The following is a 23,180-nucleotide window of genomic DNA, read 5'->3' on the forward strand; positions in this document are numbered from 1 at the left end:
CCACGTTGTGATATAGGCTACTTTAGCTTAGATCATTATTGTGAGATTAACCAGAGACAACAGTGAAAATGCATAACCTCCAATTCCCTCAATAACCTATTTATCACAAATCTAACCTTCTGGTTTGTTTGGGAAGGCAAATATACTCACAGAATAAACCATTCGGTTTATTGCCCTGCAAATTTTGTCTTTTAATTAATTCAAATCCTTTTTGAAACTTTTTTTTGAATCAATTTCCAAAGCCCTTTCAAGCAGCGCATTCGAGATCACAACAATCACTGGATTAAAATAGATCTCATGAGGATCGGATGAGTATAGGATACAGTTTGACAATGGAGCTGGCCCTTCCCCCCACATTTTGCTCCTTGTCAGGCTAATGTAATGAAGTTATAAGGACTGCTAGGGGCTATGGAACAATATCCCATCACCATACAAAAAAAAAGAGGGTGTCAAAAATAAATGAGCAAAATGTATTTCTTCCAGATATTCTAACAATATTTAGAAAACAATTGAATTCCTTTCCCTTAACCTACTTTACGACAGCTCCACTTACATGGAGATTTGGAGTTTGTATTGTAAAGCCCTCATATCAATATCAGGGCAGAACAATAGCAGCGTCTCTAGCACCAGTTTTCAATACTATCAAAGTTAGCTCAGTGAAAATACAGTTCTTGTATCAAATAGGCATTATTTGTCTCCTAGGAATGAAAATGAGACAACCTAATTTGATTTCTTCCAACACACTCTGGTCTATTTGGCAAATTTTCAAGTGTTTGTATTTTTAACTACTTTAGTGAGCCAGTGAAAACAAAGCCCACAAGTGTTAATGTTCTTGCACAGGTCAATAGTGGTTTCATTCAGCTGCAGTGCTGGCTGACTTACACCTGGGAACACCAAAGTCTCAATGTTAAAAATCCTTTTTCTTAGAGTCATAGAGTCTGGCAGCATGGAGAAAGGCCCTTTGACCCAAATTCGTCCATGCCAACCAAAATGTCCATCCACACTAACCCCAATTCCCTGTACTTGGCCCATATCCTTCTAATCCTTTCCTGTCCATGCATTTGTCCAAATGCCTTTTCAATGTTGTTAATGTACCCAACTCAACCACTTCTGCTAGCAGCTCTGTCTACAAGAAGTTGCCTCTCAGGTTCCTGTTTATTCTTTCTCCTCTAACCTTAAACTGATGCCCTCTCATCCTGAATTCTCCAACCCTGGGAAAAAGACTGAGTGCATTTGCTTTATCCATGCCTCTTATGATTTTATGCACTTCTATATGATCGCCCCTCAGTTTCCTATACTCTTAAGAAAGAAGTCCTAGCTTGTCCAACCTCCCTATAACTCAGGCCAGCGAGTCCCGGTGACATCCTTGTAAATATCTTCTGCACTCTTTCCAGTTTAAGAACATCCTTCCTACCGAAGGATGACCAAAACCAAACACAATACTCCAAGTGTGGCCTCACCAAAGTCCTGTACAACTGCAACATGTCTTCCCATCTTCTATGCTCAATGCCCTGACTGATGAAGGCCAGAGTGCCAAAAGCCTCCTTCGCTGCCCTGTCTACCTGTGACCCCATTTTCAGAGAACTGCGAACCTGAACTCCAAGATCCCTGTATTCCACTATAGTCCTTAATGCCCTACCATTCACCATGAACCTCCTACCTTGATTTGACTTTCGTAAATGCAAGACTTCACACTTGTCTATATTAAACTCCATTTGCCAATTCTTGGCCCACTTCCCCAGCTGATCAAGGTCTGCTGCAATTTCCGATAACTTCCTTGTCACTGTTCACGATACCATCTACTTTAGTGTCATCTGCAAACTTAATAATCATGCCTTGTACATCTCATCAAAATCTTTGTTACAGATAACAAACAGCAATGGGCCCACCACCAACCCCCAAGACATTCCACAATCACAGGCCTCCAGTCCAACAAGCATCTTTCTACTATTACCCTCTGCTTCCTGCCATCAAGCCAATTGTGCATCCAATTTGCCAGCTGTCCCTGGATTCCAGGCGATCTAACCTTCCAGAGTAGCCTATCATGTGGAAACTTATCAGAGGCCTTACTGAAATCCATACAGACTATGTCTACTACTCTGCCCTCATCAACCTTCCTGGACACTTCATCAATGATATCCCATGCACAAAGCCATGCTGACCATTCCTAATCAAACCTTGTCTTTCCAAATGCATGTATATCTTATCTCTCAGAAACTTCTTGTTTTCAAATCTGATCATCCCAGCTTTAGTGGCCAGACCTTCAGCTGCTGAGGTTCTAAATGCTGGTATTCCCTTCCCTAAACTTCCTTATCTCTCCTGTTTCAGTCACGTGTCCAAATATCTCATGTCGCCTTCACTTCTGTGAAGCACCTGGAGAGTTTATTAGAAGGTGCAAATAAAATGCAAGATCAAAACAAAGCAACAATACAAAAGCACCTGAACACATGATTTTTTAGAATGGAAGACTGGTGTCTGTAACATTGACTGTTCCTTTAAAATTCTCAAAGAGCTGAAGAAAGATAACATGGCAAAATATATTTCCTGAATTCTGTCTCAGGATTTACAGACATTTCCTTACCTGCCTTACAAGTGCATGAACCATCTATAGGTGAGCAAACTGCTCCATTTTTGCAGTCACAGGAAGAGGAACAGTTGACTCCATTGGTACCAACCGGACAAGGAATTGAGCAATCAGATCCCTGTGAGACAATTGATTGGCAATGATAGCTAATCATTTAAAGAAGAAAGACACACTAAAAAGAAAGAAATGGTAGACATTCTGGAATCAGTTATTAATCGCCCAGAGAGATAAAAATATGGATTGTTTCAAATCCTTTCTCTTTTAGAATCATAGAAATGAACAGCACAAAAGACAGACCCTGCAGTCGAACCTGTCCATGCTGACTAGATATTCTAAACTAATTCAGACCTATTAGCCTTCATTTGGCCTATATCCCTCTAAACCCTTCCTATTCGTTTACCCATCCAGATGCCTTTTAAATGTTGTAATTGTACCAGCCTCCATTATTTCCTCTGGCAGCTCATTCCATACACGTACCACCCTGTGTGTGAAAAGGTTGCTCCTGAGCTTCCTTTTTATATCTTTCCCCTCTCACCCTAAACCTATGCCCTCTAGTTCTGGACTCCCCCACCCCAGGAAAAAGACCTTGTCTATTTACTCTATCCATGGCCTTCATGATTTCATAAATCTCTATGAGGTAATCCCTCAGCCTTTGTCACTCCAGGGAAAATACCTCCAGCTTATTCAGCCTCTCCCTATAGCTCAAATTCTCCAACCGTGGCAAGAGTCTTCTGAATCTTTTCTGAACCCTTTCAAGTTTTACAACATCCTTCCTACAGCAGGGAGACCAGAATTGCACACAATATTCCAAAAGTGGCCTAACATGTCCTGTACAGCTGCAACATGACCTCCCAACTCCTATACTCAATGCACTGACCAATAAAGGCAAGCATACCAAATGCCTTCTTCACTATCCTGTCTACTTGGGACTCCACTTCCAAGGACTGTGAACTGCACTCCAAGGTCTCTTTATCTAGCAACGCTCCCCAGGACATCATCATTACGTACATACGTCCTGCCCTGATTTGCCTTTCCAAAATGCAGCACCTCATATTTATCCTCAGCCCATTGGCCCATCCGATAAAGATCCCATTGTAATCTGAGGTAACCTTCTTCGCTGTCAACTACACCTCCAATTTTGGTGTCATCTGCAAACTTACGAACTATACCTCCTATGTTCATATCCAAATCATTTACATAAATGACAAAAACTGTGGACCCAGCACTGATTCCTGTGACACACCAACGGTCACAGGCCTCCAGTCTGAAAAGCAACCCTCCACCACCACCCTCTGTCTTCTACCTTCGAGCTAGTTCTGTATCCAAATGGCTAGCTTTCCTAGTATTCAATGTGATCTATCCTTGCTAACTAGTCAACCATGAATATCGCTTAATACGTTGTATATCAATGAAGTACTAAACAGACTGGGACTCAGAAGAGAAGACTCAGGGTAGCCTGACAGAGGGCTTTGAAATTGTAAAATTCTTCATAAAGGTAGACATAGGGATAGTGATTCCACTTGTAAGATAAAGCACAACCAGGCACCACAACTATAGGTCATTCACTAATCAATTCAGTAGGGAATTCAGGGGAAACCTCTTTACTCAGAGAATGGCGAGAATGAGGAACACTTACCACAGGGAGTGACTGATTTGAACGGCATCAGTACATTTATGGGGAAATTAGGTTAACACATGAGGGAGAAGGGAACAGAAGGACATCCTGATCAGCTGAGTTGTAGAGGGGATGGTCAGGATCTTACATGGATCATTAACACCAGAATGGGCCACTTGGGCTGAATGGTCTGTTTCTGAGCTTTCTGTAAGGTCAGCAGAGGGAGCAGATGTGAGAAATTTTGTCAGCTGTTGTTCTGGGACGAAGAGGGCTGTGGAACAATACGGGTTAGCAGAAACTAAAAGGTTAACTTGCCTGCCAAACATTGTATAATTTAAAGAAAAGAAAGAGCCTCACATAAATCCTTAGCAGAGTAAACAAGTCCTGTTACCTTATACCCCGGGGCACAGATGCATTTGCCAGTTACGCTGTCACAGTCAGCCCCATTTTGGCAGCTGCAGATTTGATGACAAGATACACCATAAAATCCAGGGGCACATGTCTCATTGCAGTATAGCCCAGACCATCCAGGTTTACATGTACACTCGCCAGACATGGGGTGACAGCTGGTAAGAGAGGATAAAAGGCGCCTTAGTTTTTCACAGCATAGCGATTAGCCTTATGAGCACAACTGTTTCACTTAAAACACTTGTTTTTGTTTCCTGCCAGTCTCTGCTCTTGTTAATCATTTCGTCAGAGAGGGGCTCTATCATTTTCATTCTTTCTTAAACAAACCACTGCAAAATGCCAAAGTTATAGCTTAGTGAACTCAGTCAGTGATGAGAAGCCAAGTTGTATGGGACAGAACGGTTTCTCTGAATTAGAACCACAGTTAACAGTTGTTATCTCTGTAGCTTCCTTCAGTCCCACAACCCTCTGAGATCTGTGTGTTCCTCCACTCTGGCCTCTCAAATGCCTGATTTCCTTCGCCTTTCCTTTGGCAGCCATGTCAAAGCAGTAAGATCCGGAAATCCCTCCCTGACTGTCTGCAATTCTGTCTCCCTTTCTCTCCCTCTTTTTCTTTATGATGCCCATTAAACCCTACGTCTTTGACTGTATGAACATAAGAAATAAAAGCCAGAGTGAGCCAGCCTGCTTTTCGAACTTGTAATAAGATCAGGGCTATGAAAGTACTACTTTCATGTCTTATTCAATTTCCCTCAATCCCTTAATGTCCGAAACATTCCCTACAGTCCTAAAGAAAACAAAGGGCTTGTGTTCCCTGCTTTAAAATCGCCTCAATGGACTCTGCTTCAAATGTTGGTCTGATCACACTCCTGTGAAGCACCTTGAAACATTGAAGACTCTATTTAAATGCAAGTTGTTGTTGTGCTATAATTGAATCCGAGAGGGTGTTAAAAGAGGAGAGAATGAAGATAAAATGGGATTGCATGTTGTGAATGTCCTTATGATGAGATAATGTGCCAATTTTCACCCTCCTGACTTACATAAGAAAGGTAGATGCTCTGGCACAGCTATTACATCTCAGCTGAAGGGTCAGAGAGGAATTCACCAACTTGCATTTAAATAGAGTCTTCAGTGTTTCAAGGCATTTCATGGGACTGTGATCAAACCAAACTTTTTTCACTCACTGGCCTCATCTTTTCCAGGAGACAACAGGATAGTGAAACTTGCAAAGGAATATTTAATCAGGATGCTTGAACCTCTGTGATAGAGAAAGGATATAGTGGAGTGGTTGGTTTTTCCCTCCCTGTTAGATTTGCATCCTATCACAAACACATACAAAACAATATACCATATAGCCCTGCAATGTTAAAGCTTCAACAATTCAGACACTCTATCGAACATCTTAATTTGCCATTTTAATAGAATTATCAACCAAGACACATTATATAGCTTTTAAAATAACAAAGTAAATGATATTTGAGTGCTTTGCTAATATCAGACAATTCAACTTGTCTGTGTAAATTCTTTACATTTCATTGAAATGTCTGCTTTAAGCTAGTTAGATATGATGAAATGTGACAGTCTCCACACCAATCAACCCAATGATTGTTTATGCAAATTTGAGTTTGAAGAAGCTGGCTGTGTGCATACATGCCTTGGAACTCTCCAACCCCATGGCATCAAAGTGGACTTCACCAGTTTCCTCATTTCCCCTCCCCCCACGTGACCCCCAGTTCCAAACTTCCAGCTCAGCACCATTCTCATGAGCTGTCCCATCTGTCAATCTTCTTTCCCACCTATCTGCTCCACCCTCCTCTCCGACCTATACCCTTTACCCCTTCCTCCATCCACCTATTGCAGTCCAAGCTACCTTCTCCCCAGCCCCACTCCCCTCCATTTATCTCTCTACTCTCATGGATTCCAGCCTCATTTCTGGACCTCCTGTGCATTTCCAGCCCCACTCTAATCTTGACTCTGATCTCCAGTCCTCACTTTCGCCGCGTGCATACCATTGGTGAGCATCATGAGGGAAATATATAAATCTAGGCAGTTATATAAGGTAGAGAAAGTGGGAGAGGAAGATGGAGGGAGAGAAGGAGAGAACAAAGAACAAAGAAAATTACAGCACAGGAACCAGCCCTTTGGCCCTCCAAGCCTGCGCTAATCCAGTTCCTCTATCTAAAGCTGCCGCCTATTTTCTAAGGGTCTATATCCCTTTGCTCCCTGCCCATTCATGTATCTGTCTAGATACACCTTAAATTATGTTATCATTCCCGACCCACCACCTCTGTTGGCAACATGTTCTAGGCACCCACCACTCAGAACTTTCCACGCATTTCTCCCTTAAACTTTTCCCCTCTCACTTTGAACTCATAATCCCTAGTAATTGAGTTCCCCCACTTGGGAAAAAAAGCTTCTTGCTATTCACCCTGTCAAAATCACCTCTCATGATTTTGTGGACCTCAAACAAGTCCCCCCTCAACCTCTCTCTTTCTAATGAAAATAATCCTAATCTACTCAACCTCTCTTCATAGCTAGCACCATCCATACCAGGCAACATCCTGGTGAACCTCCTCTGCACCTTCTCCAAAGCATCCACATCCTTTTGGTAAAGTGGCGACCAGAACTGTACACAATATTACAAATGTGGTCAAATCAAAGTCTTATACAACTGAAACATGACCTGCCAAATCTCATACTCAATACCCCGTCCGATGATGGAAAGCATGCCGTAATCCTTCTTGGCCTCTTTACTGACCTGCATTGTCACCTTCAGGGAACAACAAACCTGAACACCCAGATCTCTCTGTACATCAGTTTTCCTCAAGACTTTTCCATTTACTCTATAGTTCGTTTTTGAATTGGATCTTCGAAAGTGCATCACCTCGCATTTGTCCATATTGATCTCCATCTGCCATTTCTCTGCCCAACTCTCCAACCTATCTATATTCTGTTGTATTCTCTGACAGTCCCCTTCGCTATCTGCTACTCCACCAATCTTAGTGTCATCTGCAAACTTGCTAATCAGGCAACCACACTTTCCTCCAAGTCATTCATGTATATCACAAATGACAGTAGTCCAAGCACAGATCCCTGTGGAACACCTATGGTCACAGGTCTCCATTTTAGAAACTCCATTCCACTATTATTGTCTGCCTCTTGTTGCCCAGCCAGTTCTCCATCCATCTAATTCGAACACCCTAGACCCTGTGCAACTTCAACTTCTCCATCAGCCTACCACGGGAAACCATATCAAATGCCTTACTAAAGTTCATGTATATGACATCTACATCCCATCTCTCATCAATCAACTTTGTCAACTACTCAAAGAATTCTATCAGATTTGTAAGACATGATCTTCCCTGCATAAAACCATGTTGCCTGTCACTGATAAGCCCATTTTCTTCCAAATGGGAATATATCCTATCCCTCAGTATCTTCTCCAGCAGCTTCCCTATCACTGATGTCAGGCTCACAGGTCTATAATTAGCTGGATTATCCTTGCTACACTTCTTAAACAAGGGGACAACATTAGTAATTTTCCAGTCCTCCGGGACCTCACCCATGTTCAAGGATGCTGCAAATATATCTATTAAAACCCCAGCTATTTCCTCTCTCGCTTCCTTCAGTAAACTGAGATAGATCCCATCTGGACCTGGGGAATTGTTCACCTTAACACCTTTTAGAATACCCAACACTTCCTCCCTCCTTATATTGATTTGACCTAGAGTAATCAAAGATCTATTCCTAACCACAGCATCTGCCATGTCCCTCTCCTTGGTGAATACTGACTTAAAGAACTCATTAAGAATCTCACCCAGGCATAACTGTCCTCCTTTTTCTTTGAGTGGGCCAACCCTTTCTCTAGTTACCCTCTTGAATAAAAGGCTTTGAGATTTTCCTTAACCATGTTTGCTAATGGATATTTCATGACCCCTTTCAGCCCTCTTAATACCTCATTTCAGATTGGTCCTACATTCCCGATATTTTCCAAAGCTTTGTCTGTCTTCAGTCGCCTAGACCTTATGTATGCTTCCGTTTTCCTCTTAGCAGTCTCACAATTTCACCTGTCACCCACAGTTCCCTAATCTTTCCATTTTTATCCCTCATTTTCACAGCAACATATCTCTCCTGAACTCTAATCAATCTCTTTAAAAGCCTCTCACATATCGAATGTGGATTTCCCTTCAGACAGCTGCTTCCAATCTACATTCCCCAACTCCTGCTAAATTTTGGTATAGTTGGCTTTCTCCCAATTTAGCATGTTCCTTTAGGACCACTCTCATCTTTGTCTATGAGTATTCTAAAACTTATGGAATGGCGATCACTATTCCTAAAGTAATCCCCTACTGAAACTTTAACCACTGCCCAGGCTCATTCCCCAATACCAGGTCCAGTATGGCACCTTCCTGAGTTGGACTATTTACATACTGCTTGAGAAAGGCCTCCTGGATGACCCTTATAAATTCTGCTCCATCTGGACCTCTCATACTAAGTGAATCCCAGTCAATGTTGGGAAAATTAAAATCTTCTATCATCACCACCTTGTTGCTCCTATTATCTTTCCATGATCTATTTACATATCTCACATTCATTATTGAGAGGCCTGTGGTACAGCCCCGACATAGTTACCATACCCTTCCTATTTCTGAGTTCTGCCCATATTGCCTCACTGCTCAAGTTTTCCATAGCGCCTTCCTTAAGCATAGCTGTGATATCCTCTCTGACCAGTAATGCAACTCGTACACCCTTTTTACCTCCCACTCTATCCCATCTGAAGCATCAATATTTTGGGATATTTAGTTGCTAATCATGCCCTTCCCTCAGCCAAGTCTCAGTAACAGTAATAACTTCATAATCCCAGGTACTAATCCAAGACCTAAATTCGTCTACCTTACCAACTATATACTTCTGGCATTAAAACATATGCACCTCAGATCACCAATCCTTTGCGTTCATCATCTCCCTGCCTATGCTTCCCATTAGTCATGCTGACTTCCTTATCTAGTTCCTTACAGGCTTTAGTTACTACCTCCTTCTTGTTCATTAACCTCCTTATTTGGTTCTCAGTCCCCTGCCATGTTAGTTTAAAACCTCCCTAACAGCATTAGCAAAAGCACCCCCAAGGACATTGGTTCCAGTCCGGCCCAGGTGTTGACCGTCCAATTTGTAATAGTCCCACCTTCTCCATAACCGGCTCCAATGTCCCAAATTCCTGAACCCCTCCCTCCTGCACCATCTCTCCCATGTATTCATCCTGTTTATTCTATCATTCCTATTCTGAATAGCACATAGCACTGGTAGCAATCCTGAGATTACTACCTCTGAGGTCCTACTTTTTAACTTCGTTTCTAACTCTCTAAATTCTGCTTGTAGGACCTCATCCCATTTATTACCTATATGCACCACGACAACTGGCTGTTCAAACTGCCCTTTCAGAATGTTCTGCAGCCCATCCAAGACATCCCTGACCTGTGCACCCACCAGGCAACATGCCATTCAGGGGTATCATTTTCAACCTCAGAACCACCTATCTACTCCCCTTACAATTGAATCCCCTATCACTATCGCCCTTCCACACTTTTTCCCGTCCTTCCGAACAGCAGAGCTAGCCACGGTACCATGAACCTGGCTACTACTGTCTTCCCATGGTGAACTATTTCCCCCAAATGCATCTAAAACTGTATACCTGTTTTGAAGGGAGATGACCACAGGGGACACTTGCACTGCCTTCTTGCTCTTTCTCTGCCTTTTGGTCACCAATTCCCTTTCTCCCTAACCGATCCTAACCAATTTACTAAACATGCTATCCATGACCCCCTTAGCATCATGTATGCTCCAAAGAGAGAGAACATATTCCAGTAAATAAAGCTGTGCTTTTTAAAATCAAATCCAAAATATGAAGTCACATGCCCTCACCTCATATTCCAGTTATGTCCATCCTGTCAGAAAACCAAGTCTAGAGGTGAGGGCATAAGCGATCAGGAAGCCCACCATAAAGGTGTGCTTTATGTGTCACAGGCAGTAAACACATCATTAATGCTATGGAAGAGCGTCTTGGAGCCAACAGCAAAGAAAGGACTGATGTGGGGGTGGGGGGAAACTCCAGGTAGGATTTGGAGAAGAATGGGTGGCCTTGGATCCATGAGCCCAACCAATAAGTGAAGACATTATGAAAACTCATTAAAAACCTATCTCACTGATCATTACATACAGGCTCAATTCCTTGACTCTGCAGCATATTTTGCTCGTTGCCTTTTCCTTGCTTATTTATGCAGCCACTAATTCCATCCGGACCAACCTCACCCCTTCCCTTTCCACCATTGGCTAAGGTGAGAAAACTACTTCAAAGCTTTATGGCTGAAATAATGTTTGTCTCATGCACAACCATACCCCTTTAAGAACAGCCCCTGCCACTTCAGCCTGATTATTGTAAGTAAGCACATATTTTTCCTATCTGGTCTATAAATTGGAATCGAGGTTGGGCACGAACATATAGCTGAAAGACCAGCACAGATTTTCAACATGAAAAAAATTAAATGGTGCATATCTTTAACTGTGCAAAATGGTATTTTTTTAAAGCGATGGGGTGGTATCGAAAGTCTTTGACTTAAAGAAAGACTGCCTGACAACAGCCCTCTGATTGGTTGAACTGTAGTTTGCCACAAACCCAAAGGTGCAGGCAGCCTGAAACATCCAGAGTTGAAAACATCTCTTTCTTCCCTTCTATCTTCATTTGGGTGAAAAGATAGAGGAACCAATAAAGTTTAAAAGAAAGAATTAAAACAAGACCTACATCAACTATCAAAGTGATGACTGGCCATTGCTTTTTATAGAAAGCAGGGTAGTCATCGGTGATGAAGAGAGACAATTTAAGCAAACTTTGTGATCTGGAGTTTTAATCAGGAGAATATTGTTCGTTGTCTATAATTTTTATCACATACAATGTGTGCAAAACCGTCTGTCTTTTATCTGTCTTAATCATGCAAGTACATTTGAGATGTTTTAAAAGGCTAAATTTAAAGTGCATGATTAGTATTCCTTTCTTCTCACTGCCATTTGTTAGACTCAAATGTATTATAATATTTTCTACTAATGCTGAAATGTGATGTGAATTGTTTTTGCACTGAACAGCAGTCATACAGACAAATTGATCACATTCGTGTTCTGGATTAGTAGTGCTGGAAGAGCACAGCAGTTCAGGCAGCATCCAAGGAGCAGCGAAATCGACGTTTAGGGCAAAAGCCCTTCATCAGGAATAAAGGCAGTGAGCCTGAAGCGTGGAGACATAAGCTAGAGGAAGGTGGGGGAGGGGAGAAAGTAGCACAGAGTACAATGGGTGAGTGGGGGAGGGGATGAAGGTGGTAGGTCAAGGAGGAGAGGGTGGAGTGGATAGGTGGAAAAGGAGATAGACAGGTAGGACAAGTCCAGACGAGTCATGGGGACAGTGCTGAGCTGGAAGTTTGGAACTAGGGTGAGCTGGGGGAAGGGCAAATGAGGAAACTGTTGAAGTCCTCATTGATGCCCTGGGGTTGAAGTGTTCTGAGGTGGAAGATGAGGTGTTCTTCCTCCATGCATCTGGTGGTGAGGGAGCAGCGGTAAAGGAGGTCCAGGACCTCCATGTCCTCGGCACAGTGGGAGGGGGAGTTGAAATGTTGGGCCACGAAGCAGTGAGGTTGATTGGTGCGGGTGTCCCGGAGATGTTCCCTAAAGCGCTCTGCTAGGAGGCACCCAGTCTCCCCAATGTAGAGGAGACCACATCAGGAGCAACAGATACAATAAATGATTTTAGTGGATGTGCAGGTAAAACTTTGATGGATATGGAAGGCTCCTTTAGGGCCTTGGATAGAGGTGAGGGAGGAGGTGTGGGTGCAGGTTTTACAGTTCCTGCAGTGTCAGGGGCAAGTGCCAGGATGGGAGGGTGGGTTGTAGGGGGAGCGTGGACCTGACCAGGTAGTCAGGGAGGGAACGGTCTTTGCGGAAGGCAGAAAGGGGTGGAGAGGGAAATATATCCCTGGTGGTGGGGTCTTTTTGGAGGTGGCGGAAATGTCAGCGGATGATTTGGCTTATGCGAAGGTTTGTAGGATGGAAGGTGAGCACCAGAGGTGTTCTGTCCTTGTTACAGAAGGGTGGGGTGGGGTCGGAGGGCAGAGGTGCGGGATGTGGACGAGATGCGTTGGATGGCATCTTTAACCACGTAGGAAGGGAAACTGCGGTCTCGAAAGAAGGAAGCCAGCTGGTGTGTTCTGTGGTGGAACTAGTCCTCCTGGGAGCAGATACAGCAGAGGTGGGGGAATTGTGAATACGGGATGGCATTTTTGCAAGAGGTAGGGTGGGAGGAGGTGTAATCAGGTAGCTGTGAGAGTTGGTGGGTTTGTAAAAAATGTCAGTGTCAAGTTGGTCGTCATTAATGGAGATGGAGAGGTCCAGGAAGGGGAGGGAGGTGTCAGAGATGGTCATTGTAAATGTAAGGTCAGGGTGGAATGTGTTGGTGAAGTTGATGAATTGCTCAACCTCCTCGCGGGAGCACGAGGTGGTGCCAATGCAGTCTTCAATGCAGCGGAGGAAGAGGTGGGGAGTGGTGCCGGTGTAATTACGGAAGATCAACTGTTCTACGTAGTCAACAAAGAGACAGGCATTGCTGGGGCCCATAAGTGTGACCATGGCTACCTCCAAGGTCTGGAGGAAGTGGGAGGATTCAAAGGAGAAATTGTTAAGGGTGAGGACCAGTTCGGCCAAACGAATGTGTGTGTCGGTGAAAGGGTACTATTGGGGACGGCTGGAGAGGGAAAAACGGAGGGCTTGGAGGCACTGGTCATGGTGGATGGAGGTGTAGAAGGATTGGATATCTATGGTAAAGATGAGGCATTAGGGGCCAGGGAAACGGAAGTCTTGGAGGAGGTGGAGAGCGTGGGTGGTGTCTCGAATGTATGTGGGGATTTCCTGGACTAGGGGGGATAGGACAGTATCAAGGTAGGTAGAAATGAGTTCAGTGGGGCAGGAGCATGCTGAGACAATGGGTCGGCCAGGGTGGTCAGGCTTGTGGTCTTGGGAAGGAGGTAGAATCGGGCAGTGCGGGGTTCCCGGACTATGAGGTTGGTAGCTGTGGGGGGAGATCTCCTGAGGTGATGAGGTTCTGTATGGTCTGGGAGATGATGGTTTGGTGATGGGGGATGGGGTCATGGTCAAGGGGGCAGGAGGAAGAAGTATCCTCGAGTTGGCGTTTGGCTTCAGCGATGTAGAGGTCAGTGCACCAGACTACCACTGTGCTCCCTTTATCCGCTGGCTTAATGGTGAGGCTGGGATTGGAGCAGATCCTTTATTCCTGATGAAGGGCTTTTGCCCAGAATGTCGATTTCGCTGCTCCTTGGATGTTGCCTGAACTGCTATGCTCTTCCAGCACCACTAATCCAGACCCCAACAGTACTCTTCCACCGACACTCTCATTCATTTGGCCAAACTGGTCCTCACCCGTAACAATTTCTCCTTTGAATCCTCCCACTTCCTCCAGACCAAAGGGGTAGCCATGGGCACATGTATGGGCCCCAGCTATGCCTGTCTTTGTTGGCTACGTAGAACAGTTGATCTTCCGTAATTACACCGGCACCACTCCCCACCTCTTCCTCCGCTACATTGATGACTGCAGTGGCACTACCTCGTGCACCCGCGAGGAGGTTGAGCAATTCATCAACTTCACCAACACATTCCACCTTGAACTTACATTTACCTGGACTATCTCTGACACCTCCCTCCCCTTCCTGGACCTCTCTATCTCCATTAATGACGACCGACTTGACACTGACATTTTTTACAAACCCACCAACTCTTACAGCTACCTGATTACACCTCATCCCATCCTACCTCTTGCAAAAGTGCCATCCTGTATTCACAATTCCCCCGCCTCCGCCGTATCTGCTCCCAGGAGGACCAGTTCCACCACAGAACACACCAGCTGGCTTCCTTCTTTAGATATCGCAATTTCCCTTCCCACGTGGTTAAAGATGCCCTCCAACGCATCTTGTCCACATTCCGCACCTCCGCCCTCAGACCCCACCCCTCCAACCGTAACAAGGACAGAACACCCCTGGTGCTCACCTTCCACCGTACAAACCTTCGCATAAACCAATTCATCTGCCGACATTTCCGCCACCTCCAAAAAGACCCCACCACTAGGGATATATTTCCCTCCCCACCCCTTTCCACCTTCTGCAAAGACCATTCTCTCCATGACTACCTGGTCAGGTGCACGCCCCCCTACAACCCACCCTCCCACCCTGGCACTTGCCCCTGACATCGCAGGAACTGTAAAATCTGTGCCCACACCTCCTCCCTCACTTCTATCCAAGGCCCTAAAGGAGCCTTCCACATCCATCAAAGTTTTACTTGCACATCCACTAACATCATTTATTGTATCCGTTGGTCCCAATGCGGTCTCCTCTACATCGGGGAGACTGGGCGCCTTCTAGCAGAGCGCTTTAAGGAACATCTCCAGGACACCTACACTAATCAACCACATCGCCCCGTGGCCCAACATTTCAACACCCCCTTCCACTGTGCCGAGTACATGGAGGTCCTGGGCCTCCTTCAGCGCCGCTCCCTCACCACCAGATGCTTGGAGGAAGAACACCTCATCTTCCGCCTCGGAACACTTCAAACCCAGGGCATCAGTGTGGACTTCAACAGTTTCCTCATATCCCCTTCCCCCACCTCACCCCAGTTCCAAACTTCCAGCTCAGCACTGTCCCCATGACTTGTCTGGACTTGTCCTACCTGCCTATCTCCCTTTCCACCTATCCCCACCACCCTCTCCTCCCTGACCTATCACCTTCATCCCCTCCCCCACTCACCCATTGTACACTCTGCTACTTTTTCCCCACCCCCACCCTCCTATCACTTATCTCTCCACGCTTCAGGCTCACTGCCTTTATTCCTGATGAAGGGCTTTTGCCTGAAACGTCAATTTCGCTGCTCGTTGGATGCTGCCTGAACTGCTGTGCTCTTCCAGCACCACTGATCCAGAATCTGGTTTCCAGCATCTGCGGTCATTGTTTTTACCACCTTGATCATTCCATGCATTTTGTGATGGCTTGTGAAATAGTTGGGCAGGATTGTTGACACAATCCTCCCGGTGAAGTCAAAAATCATTACTCCTGCAAGTTTCTCTTGCTTTTGGTAAGCACTTAAATCCATGTCTTCTGGGATAGGATCTTCCCATCCAGGGCTAATCAGGACCAAATTGTAGGAAATCAGGCAACAGTTCACTAGATTTCGTGGTTTGTGGAATGAGAGGATTTTACTGTGGGAAATAATTTTGGATATGTTTCCCGGAAAATAATGACAGGTGTATGTGCCCAACAGATTCAAGGAAAGTTTCTTCTCTGCTGTTACTAGACTTCTGAATGGACCTCTTAAATTTTAAACTTAACGTTGATGTCTTGATGCATCTTCTCTGCACCTGCAATATTGTATTCTTGTTTTGTTCTATTACTCTTATGCACTTTGTATTGTATGATCTGCCTGTACTGCACACAAAACAAAACTTTTCACTGTACCTAGGTACATGTGACAATAAAAAATCAAACCAAAAAAAATTGCAATGTATCTGATTCTTAAGTATTTGACAGCCTAGATGCTGAGAAAATGTTTCCATTGGCTGAATAATTCAAGAATCTGGAGCCACAGTCTCAAGGTAAGGAATTATTCTTTTGAAATTTGAGAAAATTCTTTCCCTGAAGGTTTGTTAATCTTAGAATTCTCTACCCCTTAAGGTTGTGGATATAGTCACTGAATACATTTAAGACTTAAATCAATAGATTTTTGGTACTCAGGGACTTAAGCAACGTAGAGACAGTGTGGGAAGTTGGAATTAGTGTTGAATTAGTCATGATCTTGTTGCGTAGCACAGCAGGTTTGAGGGACTGAAGGATCTATTTCCTATGTTCTTAATGCCCCTTAGCAAGCTGGTCACAAAACATAGTGTATTCCACCACTGGGACTATAAAAAATAACTCCGTTAATCAATTGGAAGCTTGAAACAAGGCCAGCGTGTGGCCAGGAATTCATCATCAAGCCAGTAATTGAACATGACAGTGCAGACTGGTCTTGAGAGACTATTGTTCTCAGTTATGTTACCTGTTCAATGGGCAGCTGTCCCACTTGAAATACCTGTTGTGGAAGACCGCAGCTGTTCTAATCCTTGCAAGTATTTCATTCAGAGGTGGGGGACAGCAGGGAGGGCTGTTGAGATCAAGAATACCAACTGCTTCAACCATGACTCAACCATGGACTGTAGCAAATGAAACATGATGTGTTTCAGTGTGCAACCTAGCTCAGCAGCAGTGAATAAACTGACCATGCTTTACTTTTATATCCTTGTGCTATGTTGTTTAAGTCATAGTGTTATGCTCTGAGAATACTGAGAAACATTTCAGTCTTCACTTGTGAAATTCTTGTCTTATACACTATTGTCCCCTCGAAGAATACATTTCACTCAGTAACTGACAGCTGAGAAACATTGCTTTCAAGTTATTCATGACTGACGTGTCTCCCTCTGAGAGCCCAGTTTAGACATCATCCTGTTTGATAAATGACATTACACAGGGCTTCAGTGAAACCCAGCTGCTGTATTCTGGCACTATGAACTAAAATGGAAAGTACAATACTTTGTAGAGGCAATAGTTTAAAAAAATGGACGAACATACTTATTTGCTGGCTCAGTTAAGAATACATTCATATCTGCACATGTGAGTGTGTCTTACTTTGACAGAGAGAGAGAGAGAGAGAGACAACAAAAACAGAAAATACTAGAAATCACTCAGAAATGGAGGAAAACAGAAGCAGCAGAGGGAGAGAGAATGATAGAAAGAAAGAAAGAAAAACAGACAAACAGTGATAGAAAGAGATCGGCAGCGAAAGATAGAGAGGAAGATGGAGAGAGAGGGAGACAGAGAGACAGACATTGACAGAGATATAAGAGTTGAAATTGTACAGCTCCAATGTCTTTGTATCTCAGTCCCATTGACTAAATTGGAACCTTGTAAACTCAACTGTATAATTAGGATAGTAGAGCACAGAGAGCTTCATTGGGGTGGGGGCAGTTGGATTTCAGATGAATGTTACATTGGGATACCGACTAGAGTGAGTGAAACATTATTTTAGCAGACCATGATTTTACTTTCGTTGACGTCACTGAGGAATCTTACTGGAAGGTAAAAATCAGCATTCCACCCAATCCTTGAGAAACTCAGGATTCAATTCTGGGATGAAGGATCAATGGAACTCAAAACATTAACTCAGTTTTCTCTGCACAGATGCAAATAGAACTGCTGCAAAACAAATTCCGTCTCCTGTACCCAAACAGAGCAGAATGGTTACAGAAATGTGCATGGTTTAGGCATGCTCCTTACAAAATAGATCCAATAACCATGATGAAACTACTTATGAAGAAAACAGCCAAATAAACTTACAGCACATTCTGTAGCATGCACAACACTACATTGCAGCTTCAGTTTCAGGGAGCATAAATGCCAGCAAGTTAGATAGAAAATGTGCAAAAATGACATTGTGCTGATGCCAGTGCGCAATTTTTGAATTCATTTTTATGCATATTTTAGTGACAACATTAGTGTGATTGAGACCAACTTGTTTGTGGTCAAGCTCAAAATATAAATATTCACAGGTAGCGTTTTTGCACTTTTAACGGTGAGTCAATATGTTGTCCACTCACAGCTTACCTCAGTGTGGTCTCTGGATGGCAGGGGCAGCTCTTGTCGCAGTTTATTCCGTAAACTCTGTCGGGACACATCCGAATCTCGCAGGAATCTCCCGTGAAGCCTGATTCACAGAGGCATGCACCATTGACATGGTAACACACTCCTCCATTGAGGCAACTACACCTCTCAGCACAGTTTTCTCCATATGTCCCAAAGGAGCATTGATCCTGACACCTTGCAGGAAATAACGCACCATTGGAAAAATTAAATGATAAGCACTGGCAAAGTTTTACATTACAATACAATTCAACTGGAATTTACAGCAAAGAAATAATCTCAATTGATCTATGCTGGTAAATACCACCACTCGTGTCCTCCCACTCCTCTTCATCCCACTGTATCAACATATGCTTTATTCTTTCCTCTCTTGTGCTCATCTGATTTCCCCTTAAATGTATCTATTCATCAACCTCTTTAGAGAGGTTTCTTCCAATTAACTTATTCAAACGGTTAATTTCTGTATTGTAAAATACCATGCAAAGTTGTTCCTAAATAATCAAAAATAATGTTCCTAAACAACAGTGGAACCTTTGAGGAGCACGTACCTTTGAGGAGCATGTTTCGCATGTACAGCCAATGTACACTGATTTAAAGTAAATTTATCTCTTCTTTAAATAATATTTAATACAGTCATTTTTCCTATTCGAGCAATCTTCCTCCAGACAGTAGGCAAAATTACTTTGTCACTCAAAATCTAGCCTGGACGTGACTGCAACACAATGACTCGTTTGTCAGTTGGCGACTGATTTTGTCCAGCCCTCAAAATTTGGACAAAGCCTACTCTATTGCTGTTGTGAATTAGGAAAAGCTCTGTGACATCAACCCTTTTTTTGCAGGGGTACAGTTTTAGACAATTTGACAGTGGGGTGATGGATTAATATCCTCACCATATGAAAGCACTATTGTGTTAATGTTTCAACAGAATCATCAAGAAACAGAAACACTTCCTGCAAACTCAGGTTAAACTGCAAATGCTGGTTGCCATTAATCACTTATTGTGTTCCTTCCAAGATGTTTATCCATATATAAATGGTTTTACATTAAGATTTTCAACAAAATACTCAAAACACCATGTTCAGGGCAAAGCATTGTTCAATTATGGTGAATGTGATCACATCTTATGAGTCTCTAAGAATAGTTATCTCACTGTAATTATCATAAACCAAATATACAATAAAAATAAATATCATGGAGAAAGATAAAAAAGTAGTCTTAAGTTCAAGATAGGAAAGGAATAAAAACATCATAAAATGTGCATACCATGTTAATGGATTGACTATATTGGGCATTCATGGTGTAGTGGTAATTTTACTGAATGCTGCTATTGATCAATAAAGGGAAAGCTTTCATAGCTCAGGATTTCATTGTGCCATATGAGGTGAATGGCTGGCCACTAATTCTGGGCAAATGGTGCCTCTTTGCCAAATGAATCCATTTAATTTTCATAAAGCTCTGTATAATCTATTTTAAAAATATGCTGCTGTAAAAGTCAAAGCTAATTTGCACAAAGTGAGTACGCATCAACAGCATCATGATAACTACCAAAACTCTGCTTCCAGTGATGTGGATATGATGAAATAATTATCAGCAGGATAACAGGGAGAACTGCCTGTTCATGTTTGAAGTAGTACCCCAGAAGTTTTAATGTGCATCTAAGAAAGTATATAAGACCTCCAGTTACTACTCACACAAAAGACAGCAACTCTAACAACTAATGGAACACGACATCAATATTACCACTGAAGTATCAATCTGGAATGAGTGCTCACGTCTCTGGAGTGAGACTTGAACCCACAACTTTCTAACTCAGCTGCTGAGAGTGCTACCCGCTGAGGCATGACCGAAACTAATATCCAACTTAAAGTTCATCGACTCAACGTTTGCAGTAGCCAGGTAATTAGCAGCATTGAAACAACGTGACCACAACATACACGGATGGTTGTACTGCAGAGTTTCAGCAATCTACTGCCCAAAGCCACAATGTTTGAATCATTTAATCATAAATCACTGCATTAAAAGAAGTTTGAAGTTTTTTTTTGCACTTAAATAATCCAAACTTGTTTTTTTGATGAGCCATCTGCAACTAATGGGACACAAATGTTCATCCAACATCTGCTGTCTGCAAAAGGAACAAAATATTTGACTTAACACTGAAAAGAGCAAGAATACAAAAACAAAATATATTGAGGAGTGCTTGCTTCATCATGAGGAGTGCAGCTGCTCAGAAAAGCAGACCAGTGCCAATGCCTCAGGGAGTGAGTGATCAGCATTAAACACAGTTTCGCCAAAAGCACCCACATACCAACAATAATTTTGCAAAAAAAACCCTTGTGATTAAATTAGATAGCAACAGCTCATCCCCTGTGCAACTTAAAAGAGAACTCAGATTTTCTCTCCCATCACCACTATAATTCAGAACATGAGCGAATAAATTTAAAACCCTCTTTTTTGCTTTTAAATCATGGCCTCAGTCCCTTCCTATTTCTGTAACTTGCTCCAGCCCTAGAGTCCTACTGGATATTTATGTTCCTCCAATTCAGGCCTTCTGTACATTTCCTGATTTCCATCAACCCATTATCACAGGCCCAGCCTTTAGCTTCCGAGCCATAAGCAATTCTTTCTCTACATCTCTCCCGTCTCTTTCTTACATCCCTCCTGTCTTGTTCTCTACATCTCTCCCGTTCTCTTTCTCTTCATCTCACCAGTCTCTCTCTCTTTCTCTACATCTCACCCATCTCTTTCTCTACATCTCACCAGTCTCTCTCTACAATTCACCCGTACCTTTCTCTATATTAGATTATTTACAGTGTGGAAACAAGCCCTTCGGCCCAACAAGTCCACACTGACCCGCCGGAGCGCACCCACCCAGACCCATTCCCCTACATTTACCCCTTCACCCAACACTACGGGCAATTTAGCATGGCCAATTCACCTAACCTGCACATTTTTGGACTGTGGGAGGAAACCGGAGCACCCAGAGGAAACCCACGGAGACACAGGGAGAATGTGCAAACTCCACACAGTCAGTCACCTGAAGTGGGAATTGAACCCAGGTCTCTGGCGCTGTGAGGCAGCAGTGCTAACCACTGTGCCATCGTGCCACCATATCTCTCCCATCTCTTTCTCTACATCTCTCTCGTTTCTTGCTCTACATCTCTCCCGTCTCTTTCTCTAAATCTCACCCATTTCTCTCTCTCTCTACATCTCACCAGTCTCTCTCTCTCTCTCTATACCTTTCTCTACATCTCTCCTGTTTCTTTCTCTACATCCCTCCTGTCTCTTTCTCTACATCCCTTCCGTCTCGTTCTCTACATCTCACCAGTCTCTCTCTCTCTCTACATCTCACTCATCTCTTTCTCTACATCTCACCCATCTCTCTCTCTCTACATCTCAACCATCTCTTTCTCTACATCTCACCAGTCTCTCTCTCTACATCTCACCAGTCTCTCTCTCTCTCTCTCTCTCTATAACTCACCCGTACCTTTCTCTACATCTCTCCTGTCTCTTTCTCTAATCTCTCCTGTCTCTTTCTCTACATCTCTCCTGTCTCTTTCTCTACATCTCAGCAGTCTCTCTCTCTCTCTACATCTCACCCATCTCTTTCTCTATATCTCACCAGTCTCTCTCTCTCTCTCTCTCTCTCTCTCTACAACTCACCTGTACCTTTCTTTATAACTCACCCCGTCTCTTTCCCTACATCTCTCCTGTCTCTTTCTCTACATCTCACCAGTCTCTCTTTCTCTACATTTCTCCTGTCTCTTTCTCTACATCCCTCCCGTCTCTTTCTCTCTCCTCCTCTAAGCTACAATTTAAAACCTACCTCACTGACCTGACTTTGGTGACCCATCCCAATACTTCCTTATGTGGATCAGTGTCAAATTTTGCTTGATAATACTCCTGAGAAATGTTCTGGGATTACATTAGAGGGTCCAGTTTTAACTCTACGTTTATGAATAGTTTCTAATTCAAGTTCACATCTGCCATAATACCGCTGTATAAATGTGATTTGCTGTGGTCCTGCTTTAGGAGTTACTTATCGGAAACAGCTCAGACTGAGACATTCAGCATTAAATGGTCTCTTGACTGATGCTGCATAGTTACAAAGAGCTTTGATAGAACAAATAAGGAATAATTGTTTCTGCTGGAAGGAGGATTAACAATCAGAGGTCACATAGATGTAAGGAAATTGGACAAGGTACAGTACTAGAAAGGAGATGAGGGGAGTTTGCTAAAGATATATAAACAACTTTATATATTTAACCCCATGAGTCAATAAAAACATACCTTGAAGCTACACGGTAAGCTACATGGAAATGACAGAAATGAACATTCCCAGTAATAGCTACACTGCTGAGCTGAACCTTTTAGAAGTATAAAGCAAAAATCTTTACACTGGAGGCATGTTTTAAGGCTGAAGCATCTAGCTGTATTGACCACCCTATTAGGTTTACCTCAGTTGACAAAAAATAAATGGATAAAGGCACAGTACATGGGTGAATTACACAATATTTGATGGTTTAAAATTGTTAAGTTCATGTTCCACAGCTTAACAAGTGGCCCAGCAGCATTATTGCAAACACATTCATGCTAATACTAAGCTTGATCTGCAATACATTCAGTTGGAAAGGTATTAGGGAGGGGACATTATTTCTTTTCAGTGTTCAGATCTTTTGGCATTTGCTTAATGCATTCTCTGGGTAATTGGATCTCCTTGTTTTTAGCTGTCGCTAAGATTTTCCTGGGGTAAGCCATTCCTGTGCTGTTAGTTGGACCTTACCCTTCAGCTTCAACATGTTTTGAG

At 43.1% G+C, this 23,180-nt stretch overlaps 1 protein-coding gene across 1 annotated transcript in view; it reads right to left on the minus strand.

Annotated features, from left to right (window-relative positions):
* megf10 (multiple EGF-like-domains 10) overlaps positions 1-23,180 on the minus strand; it is a 140,720-nt gene that overhangs the window by 42,178 nt on the left and 75,362 nt on the right. Inside the window, exons 8-10 of the mRNA XM_060841790.1 lie at positions 18,341-18,553; positions 4,591-4,765; positions 2,582-2,702 (exon numbers count right to left, since the gene is read on the minus strand). Of these exons, the coding sequence (XP_060697773.1) occupies positions 2,582-2,702; positions 4,591-4,765; positions 18,341-18,553 (509 nt within the window). The remainder of the gene's footprint in view (positions 1-2,581; positions 2,703-4,590; positions 4,766-18,340; positions 18,554-23,180) is intronic.

This window comes from Hemiscyllium ocellatum, chromosome 2, assembly GCF_020745735.1.
Source record: "Hemiscyllium ocellatum isolate sHemOce1 chromosome 2, sHemOce1.pat.X.cur, whole genome shotgun sequence".
Lineage (NCBI taxonomy): Eukaryota > Metazoa > Chordata > Chondrichthyes > Orectolobiformes > Hemiscylliidae > Hemiscyllium > Hemiscyllium ocellatum.